Raw genomic sequence first — 9,238 nt, 5'->3', positions numbered from 1 at the left:
TTTACATTAAAAAGTTTGTTTCTATCAACGCGATTTATTTGTAGTAAATAAACAAATTGTTCAATACTGAAACGTATCAGTTGTTATAATAGTTGACAATGGCGTATATAAAATGGATATATTGGCCCTTTTGTTTTTTGTCAATTAAATCGCTAATTTTGGTCGGAGGAGCCCAATTCTTTTGTATGGACATTTGTTGTGAACATTAGAATCAACAATAAAATCGATTTTGTATGTTTGGTTAGTTAGGGCCGTTTGCGTTTCAAGTAACGATATGAGGTTCCCAAGTTATTACAAAATTGTGAACTTATAATTATATTCGACATAAAAAATGTGTTTCAAGATCATAATCTCTTCTAAATTCTGTAGAGCTCCGTCCATAATTGAACCAAGTTCCCATTATAAGCCCCATGACGAATATCACACCAGTGTCCACATTAATATTGATATAAGTATAATAATCAAATTAGGCATAAAGAATAAGTCCACGTATAAAGACATCTTCCAAAAACTTCACGTACATGTACATATATTGAAACATTTTGTACAAAATTAGTCGATAACAATTTTAAGTGAAAATATATAAATAACAAAACAAAAAGTGGGTTTGGGTGAATATCCACTGCTGCCACCCGGCAGTTGTCCGGCAGAAAAAGAACATATTAATTTTCCTTCAGTTGTTTTAAGTACACATAGGCAATGTCAATTTAAGCAACTGCACTGCTTGAAAGGCTGTGACATTCGTTGTTCCAAAACATTTGTATACATAAAGGCCTGACCTCTCGAGATGTTTCTGATGGGAAATGCATTGTTTGCAAACTTTTGTTCAAATTCTTTTGGTGTTCCACAAAGTAGTTTTGTTTATTTGTTTTTTATTTTGATAATGGCGGCTTTAATATTAGTGTTGCATTGATGTGTATAAGTAAACTGAGTAACCGGTGTTACAAAGTAAATAGCAGTGATGACAACTTGTTCATGAAAAATCGCTTAAATCCCTTATAAATCTCTAATTTATTTTTGTTTAAAAAACCAAAAAATATTATACTTCTTTTTCTAAAACAAAAAAATTAAAACATGAAATACATACACACATATGTATGTATAATCACCATTGGATATTAAAGTATTTATATAAAATACATTTATACAAATATACATACATTTTTAAAAGCTTTATATTGTGTATAGGCATCTATAGTTGAAACAAAAAGTCGACTTGTAATATTTTTTGTGTTTTATGAAAAGTCCACTTTTCGAGCTTATTTAATTTTTTCCCCGACTTTTCGCCTTTTTTCCGACATTTATTTGCAAAATCAAATATTCGACTTTTTTCTTACAAGATAGTCGACTTATCGACTTTGTTAGGACAAAAAAGTCGACTTTGACTTTTCGAGTTTTTCCGACAAAAAGTCGATTCTTCGATTATTTTAAAGACAATTTTTAGAATCCTTATTGTGTATGTTGTGGCTTTTGAATTCTAAAAAAATCTTTTCGTTATCTATGTCACTTCAGAACATAAAAATTTGCTTCGAAAGTTCCAAAACTTGTTTTAAAATCAGAATTGAGGTGAAAAGGGTAACAAAACATTTTTAAATGCTTGTGAAATCTTGATTTCATGTGAATTTGAAGTCAGAACACACACAAATACTAATTTACATAGTTATAAAATATGGATTTTTATGACAATTATCAGCGATTTTCAAACCGCTAATATTCATTGTAACTTTTTATTTTATATAACGTAGACATTATTGAATACTTAGTATTCATTAATTTTACAAAACTACCGATTACATTTAAATATATAAAGTTCAACAGAAAACGCGCAAGTGAAAAATTATAAAATTTAAGTTTATTAAAAACAAAGAAATTAAAAGGAAGTGAGATTATTTGAAAATAATAATAAAACTGAAAACTACTTTGTGGATTAACTGGTGAAAAAACTATAGTAAGTATGAACTATTTGTATATATGGGGAATTCTCTTTTTGTTTTAGATTTTAAGAAATCAACTTTGTGCATTAAATATTTCTTTCGTTTAATATTTTGAAACTTATGTGATGACGAATTTTTATACACAAGACTTGAAGGAATAAGGCCATAAAATTTTGTGGTCAATAGTAGTTCCATGTTATAGAAATGAACACTTAAAGTTAAAATTTCTCAAAAAACTGATTGAAACCAAGTAGTTCTTTTTACAACTTTTTGATATTATGAGGGCGGCTTACAAATGAGCTGTTGAAGGCAGTATACACTTGTCGAATGACTATGGTCTATATTTAATGGTTGTGCCATTTAGAAGTAAAGAATTACGTGGCCACAAAGTTTTGAAACCAAATTTATACAATTTTACAAAATTTGCAGTTTTTTGGATAGAATATTTGCGGCTCTTCGGTTATGCAAAATTTTGAAGTGAGAAAAAGTAGCCATTGTAATTACGCGTCGTTTGATGTATGTCCCCAAAATGTGCTCTGGAAGATGTCACTATGGGAGAAGCTTAAATATTGAAAAAGTAAACGTGGAAGTTTCGATAAATGAGCTTTTTCGTGAAGCACACTAGCAGCGTAATTTCAATATACCCAAAATATCGCGTGAGCGAAATACTTTTAAATTTTACATGTTGAAATCTTAAAGCCGCGATAAAATATTATCATGCATCGAATATATGTATAAATAAATTAAAATCGCCATAATTTTTAATCTATCAAACATAAATGCATAATTTTGTTAGTTAATGATTAGAAATTAATGGATCAATTCCTTACGTTTGTAATATAACGACATATCCTTCTCTTGAAATCATGGTGCAGTTAAAAAGTTGAAGTTGTTGTTATTTGTTTATTTTTGCATTATGGTCCAATTTTCAATACGATTTGAGAACGCTAATGTTTGAATGTTTATTATCAGTACAAAAATTAATATAAATTGTATACTAATTTGTAGTAGCTTATTGTTCCTTCCAGATATGTATAAAGGAACACACACTAAAAATTTGTAGAAATCGATTCTGTTGAGGCTAATAAGGTATTCAGTTATAAACAAACAATAAAACAAATAAAGAAGCATTTATCCATTTATATATACATATAGATTCAACGAGTGAGTAAATTGTCCGTGTAATCATGCTCAGTAAAAGGCAATATAAGAGGAATATAAAAAAAATAAAGGAAAACATATTAAATGTAAATCAAACATCCACTCAGCCGGAACATAATGCCACGTCGACTGCAACCATTTCCAAAAATACATTTGTATTGCCTCAAAGAGAAAACATAGTAACTACACAAAATGTTGACGAACTTAGAGAAACCGAAATAGGTCCATTACATTCACACGAAACATTATCTGAAAAATTACGAAAGTGGTTTCTTGAACACAAACCAACAACAGAGTGTACTACTGATTTGCTTAAAATTTTGAAATCAGAAAATTTAAAAGTACCGACGTCTGTACAGGGTCTTGTTGGCAAATATACCCTATGTAATGAACGAACAACTACTCCCGGAAAATATGTGCATATCGGTTTAATAAATCAGCTGTGCAAAATTACATGTTTATTAGAAGAACTACAACTCGAAGAAGTCTCTGTGGACATTGGAATAGACGGTTTACCCATTTTTAAAAGCTCCGCCGTTGGTCTGTGGCCTATATTAGCCCGATTTGTTAATATTCCACAGTGTGGTGTTTTCATGATAGGATGTTATGTAGGCAAGCAAAAACCAGCAGATGTAAATAATTATTTACATGATTTTGCTGCGGAGTTAATGGAATTGAAAAATAATGGTTTTGATTGCAATGGAAAACGAATAAACATTAAAATAAGAGCCTTTGTATGTGATGCCCCAGCAAAGGCATTTGTATGTGGGATCAAAGGACATATGTCTCTTAACGGATGCTCTTGGTGCAGACAAATTGGTGTTCGAATAGATAATGTTAACACATTCTCAACATATATTGGAGAAAAAAGAACTAATGAAGATTTTCAACAGAGAACATTTAAAGATTTTCATAAGCCGATGTATTTGGAACTGCAAATGAAATTAGAAGTTGTCGGTATTAAAATGATGACTCAATTCCCCTTAGACGCAATGCATCTGATTGATCTTGGTATAACAAAAAAGATTTTGAGTGCTATAATAAACAAAAAGACCATAAATCAGGTAAACCAGTCATCAATACAGCAAATATCAGAAAAACTGATGTCATTAAGTAAGCACATACCTCGTGAGTTCTCCAGAAAACCTAGAGCTCTATCAGAAATTGGAAGGTGGAAAGCCACAGAATTTAGGCAATTCATACTGTATACAGGCATTGTTGTTTTAAAAGATTCCATTCCAAATGAGATTTATGACCATTTTCTATTAATGAGCAGTGCATATAGGATTTTAATCGGTTCTTCTAGCAGTTCTGACATTGAAAAAGCAGATAATATGATAAAGGAATTTGTTGAAACATTTCCGGTTCTCTATGGGAGAGCAAGTGTGACTTATAATGTCCACAATCTACTCCATTTGGTAGATTGTGTAAAAGAATTTGGCAATCTGGATTCATTTTCAGCATACGGGTTTGAAAACTATATGCAAAAAATTAAAAGAAGTATAAAAATGCCAAAACACTTAACACAGCAAATTCACAACATATTTTTTGAAGAAACAATTATTCTGCCAACACCATTTGAGGGTTCAAAAATAAAAAATGGTACTATTAAATCACTTGTTAACTCCAGAGGTTATTTTTCTTGCAGTTCGCCAGACAATGTTTGTTTAATGGTCAACAAAAAATTTGTGAAAATAACTTCTATTTTAAACAAAGAACAATTTATTGCCAAAACTTTTTTAAATCCACAGAATTTCTTCAATTCTCCCCTGAATTCTATGGATCTCAACATTGCTTTTGCAAAAAATGAATTTTCTACAAGAACAACATTTTACATAAAAGACATTTTTGCAAAAGTTGTCGAGCTTCCGTACATTAACGGGTGCGTATTAATTCCAGAACCACACGATTGCATCAAATAACTTCACCAAAATGTCGCAACCAAAAAAACAAAAGCTTGACAGCACGTTGATGGCCATATTAACAAAAATAGAATCTATTCAAGAAGATGTTAAAGAAATTAAAAGTAAGTATAAGAATTTTTTGTATACTATCTATAATTTTTAAACAAATCTACTTTATTTTTGGAAATATTAACGTTTTTTTATTTATTTAGGTCATATACTTCAAAACAATAACAATGATTCTACGCAGCAAAATCTCCTTTTAGGTAAATTAAATATTATTTTTATATTTTTAAATTTAATTTGTTAAATTTCTACAATTTTCCTTTTTTAGACAAACTGTCAAATCAAAATATTAATGTGAGTAACATTTTGGCAGAACAAACAGTTGCACTTAAGTCTACTATTACATCACTTTGGCAAAACCCAAAACATCTTCAGCGTTTTCCAGTAGGCTCCGAAGATGAATTGAAGGAGTGGGAAAATGCCATTGACAATGATAACAAATGTGGAATGGTAATTTTTATTCATTGTTAAAAATTTATACAATAAAATAATGAAGATATATTTATTTAGATTCATGCAGTTAAATGTTTGCTGGGAAAAGGAGGTATAAGAAAAAATTTAAAATTAATTTTAAGCCCACACTTAATCCTCAGTTATAATCTTCACGGAACTCACAACAAGAAGAGACTGTATAGTTACAACAAAGTAATGGATGTTCTCTTGCGTAAGTATGAGCAATTACCCTACTCATAATAATCCATAACTAATTAATAACCCCTATTCTGCATATCGATTACTTTTTCGCATTCAATTCGCAAAAAGATTTTCCAAAATAGAAGCTATATTATTTCGCTTCAATCATTTACTATTGTGTGTATTCTGTATTATGATCGTAGTTAAGTTTTATTTATTTGTTTTTTATTGGTGAAGCGTCGAATCAAAATGCATAATATTAAAATTGCCAAAAAAATTTATTCGAATCGAAATTCAGTAGACAAGAAAATTTTCGTACATATTTCGAATTATATTATTATAGTTATTATATATTCTATATAGTTTTATAAAATAAGTGAATTTTTGCGAAATAATTGTTTAAATTACTAAAAAAGTCTGTAAAATTTTAATAATATTTTCTTAATCTTAGTTACAAATTTCAATTTCAATTTAGATTTTTCTTTATTAAAATTAATCAATGCAGAATTTGATTCATAAATGATTTCATTATATTCACCCGTATATTGTAAAATTATTTACCTCACCATAATTTCTAAAAATATTTGTTCCTTAAATACAAATTTATTATATTTCAATTTTTATTATTTTATTTTTTAGGTTCTACTGTGAATCCAAATGACTCTCATTCGTTTGAGAGTGACATGCGAAAAGCCATCAAAGATATTAAAAACCGTTACTTCAAAGATCAGTGCGTTAAAAAAAAGGAACAAAATACTGCCAAAGATATCCCAACAAATTAATAAATTTATATTTAAATTCATTTATAATTAATGTTTATCAGATATTTTGTGTAGCACATTTTTATTTCATACACTTTTTTGAAACTGAACTATTTTTTTTAATAATTTCATTTGTGTTCGTTCAATTAAAAAATTTAGACTGAACCAAACCAAGGATATTTTTTAAGAATGTATTTAATTTAATACGCTTATGTGTATATATAAGCATATATTTAATATAAAAATGAATGAATAATTAGTTTTTATTATCCCATGTAACAGTAATTTTCACACATGTACAGGAATCTGTGGACCATTAGTACTAACTATGTTTACTCAGTTTTTCATAATCAGCTCTTATGTCCCTGTAAAAGGACCTTAAAGTTTGAAGGACATACGATTTTTATTGATGTACATTAGACCGACTCACAAAAAATGGAGCTTGAGTTATGCAACACATATAAATATTTAAAATATTTGTTTGAAATTGTAAGTCCTTTAAACTTTGAAGTCCTTTTATAAGGACATAAGAGCTGATTATAAAAATCAGAGTATGCAGAATGGACTCTAGTTTCACATGCTATCAACTTTTCTATGTGTGAAAGCTTTTTTTCAAAATTGTTACGGGGTGTTATATATGTAAAATTGTATTTATTTTTCGTTAAGTTTTTCAGCATATTTTTTTCTGTCTACATTACAAATGAAATAAAATTAGTTAATGTTTTTATGAAAAAATTGTCAATTCAGTAATCAAGCAATTGTTGTAAGTATTAATTTTGTGACATCTATGTATGTATTGCCTTCTTAGACTCCTTATTTTTAATGACATCCTGAAGTCCTTATTTGTAATGACTTTCTGAAGTCCTTATTTGTAATGACTTCCCGAAGTGCCTTTTTATAATGACTTCTTGAAGTCCTTATTTTTAATGATTTCTTGAAGTCATTATTTGTAATGACTTCCTGAAGTCCCTATTTATAATGACTTCTTGAAGTCCTTATTTATAATGACTTCTTGAAGTCCCTATTTATAATGACTTCTTGAAGTTCCTATTTATAATGACTTCTTGAAGTCCCTATTTGTAATGACTTCTATAAGTCCCTATTTGTAATGACTTCTATAAGTCCCTATTTGTAAGCGAGCGTGGTAAGTACTTCTTTAACTCCCTATTTGTAAGCGAGCGTAGAAGTACTTGCCTCCAATGACATCACCGTGTTAAAATAATGACTCTAAATGCTAATGAAGAAGTAGTGCAAATAGGTTTTTTTAGCTTTTTAACTCATTACTTTTCAATGTAAGTTTTTCCTGGGTATCTATGTATCTACAACTATATGTACAATAAGTACTTATCTATCTGTCTATTTATGTATGTATGTGTTTGTATAAATAACATTTTTATATGTATTTTCTTTGCTTAAGTTTAAAAATAAAATTATGTTTGGAAAATAATCAGAGGTTTATGCTTTTACAGCAAATACAGTTTGTATAGTATTTGTAGAAATTCAAACTGTGCCCAAGATGCCAGTTACGTTTTTACAAACAATGCACTCCATTTACTTGGAGTAGGTACATATTTTGTTGTAACAGTTTATGGAGCAAATGTTTAAAACTTTTACTACATACTGAACGAAAGTACATAAAAGAAATTTTACAAATATTAAGAGAAAATTTCAAAATTCGTACACAAATTTTATTGTTCGTTAGAGGCGATAAATTTCTACTTTTGTTCATAGAAATTTAAATTTTCATGAAAACATTTTGCTTAGTCACAACATGAATGAATGTTTTTTCCATTATATAAAAATTTGAAGTATTAAAGAGTTTTTTTTGCTGATATTTTGTATTTTGTATTTTGCAAATATTTAAACTAATTTTCAAGCTGGTCCATGTTTTATCTCGAAACTGCTTATTACATTTTAAACTCAGAAGGTTAGGTTACATGTCACTTTTATAATTTGGCGAATACAAATAATACTTAGGTGCCTACGACCTCCAGAAAACTGCTAACTATTCTAGCGAGGGCTTGAATCCATCAGAGACTCTGTTAAAGTAGTGCACTTCATGCCCTATATTGGCCTATGTGTATTTTTTGAACCTGATGTAACTTATATATATCATCGTTTCAAACTACTACTTCTTTAGTGGCACATTACTAAAAGAGTGCAGATCAAGTATAAACATTGTACCAAGATTTTATAATCTGCGCACTTTTGGAGTCGAAACAAGCAACTTGTAATTATACCGATACGTCTCAGTCTGAACAATTTCAAGAGAAAAAGTATGTTTTTCGGTGGATGATGCAGCCTGATCATTTTTATAATAATGCAACACCAGACTTCAGTTTCTTTCGTAACCGCTGTAAAGGGAATATAAATATCTTTTTGCGAAAAGGTAATTTAATGACCTCATGATGTGAAACCCATGCCATTTCTGAGTTCAGGCAGGAAGTTAATGCAAATTACGTTGGTCTTGAGAGCCTCGATAGATGCAATTATATCTATTTAGATATTAATGATCGATCTATATCGATCGATTAAATTACAGCGTGGCGTCTGGTAGCTAACTAACTAACTAATTAACTAACTAACTAATTAACTAACTAACTAATTAAATAACTAACTAACTAACTTACTTACTTATACACCATTTTTCCTGATCCAATAGCTTGAATCGATCAGATATATAATAACTATTAAATCATCACCAGCTTAACTAAACTGGAATTAATGATCTATCTTCCTTCAAAATTGTTTTTCGATTAGTTCGTATTTGTTTGATATC

General features: G+C 29.2%; 1 protein-coding gene across 6 annotated transcripts; it reads left to right on the top strand.

The window, feature by feature from the left end:
• The first annotated feature begins 1,766 nt into the window (after positions 1–1,766).
• Positions 1,767–7,635, top strand: LOC119603379. Of its 6 annotated transcripts, XM_037955393.1 has the most exons (8): positions 1,779–1,948; positions 2,946–3,023; positions 3,090–4,159; positions 4,995–5,121; positions 5,212–5,265; positions 5,334–5,515; positions 5,576–5,729; positions 6,338–7,635. In XM_037955393.1, the coding sequence occupies exons 3-8, from the start codon at positions 3,122–3,124 to the stop codon at positions 6,478–6,480; spliced, it is 1,698 nt and encodes a 565-aa protein (XP_037811321.1). In that variant the 5' UTR covers positions 1,779–1,948; positions 2,946–3,023; positions 3,090–3,121; the 3' UTR covers positions 6,481–7,635. The 6 variants fall into 6 exon arrangements, 4 of the variants coding, with proteins under 4 accessions (XP_037811321.1, XP_037811324.1, XP_037811323.1 ...); XM_037955396.1 differs by lacking the exon at positions 3,090–4,159 and having other exon boundaries at positions 1,787–1,948; positions 2,963–3,023; positions 6,338–7,632; XM_037955395.1 differs by lacking the exon at positions 3,090–4,159 and having other exon boundaries at positions 1,787–1,948; positions 6,338–7,632.
• Positions 7,636–9,238: the final 1,603 nt, after the last annotated feature.

This window comes from Lucilia sericata, unplaced genomic scaffold, assembly GCF_015586225.1.
Source record: "Lucilia sericata isolate MDLA Ls3-8-SP2 unplaced genomic scaffold, ASM1558622v1 Contig000298F_arrow, whole genome shotgun sequence".
NCBI lineage: Eukaryota > Metazoa > Arthropoda > Insecta > Diptera > Calliphoridae > Lucilia > Lucilia sericata.
Note: the sequence above shows the minus strand (reverse complement) of the source record. Positions and strands in the feature narration are given on the sequence as shown.

What these genes read in the sequence shown, in the direction of transcription:
- LOC119603379 (XM_037955393.1), top strand. Translation starts at nt 3,122, where the DNA reads ATGCTCAGTAAAAGGCAATATAAGAGGAATATAAAAAAAATAAAGGAA. An exon ending in ATGATAACAAATGTGGAATG is followed by an intron (nt 5,516 to 5,575) that starts GTAATTTTTATT and finishes ATATTTATTTAG; the next exon opens with ATTCATGCAGTTAAATGTTT. An exon ending in AGTAATGGATGTTCTCTTGC is followed by an intron (nt 5,730 to 6,337) that starts GTAAGTATGAGC and finishes TTTATTTTTTAG; the next exon opens with GTTCTACTGTGAATCCAAAT.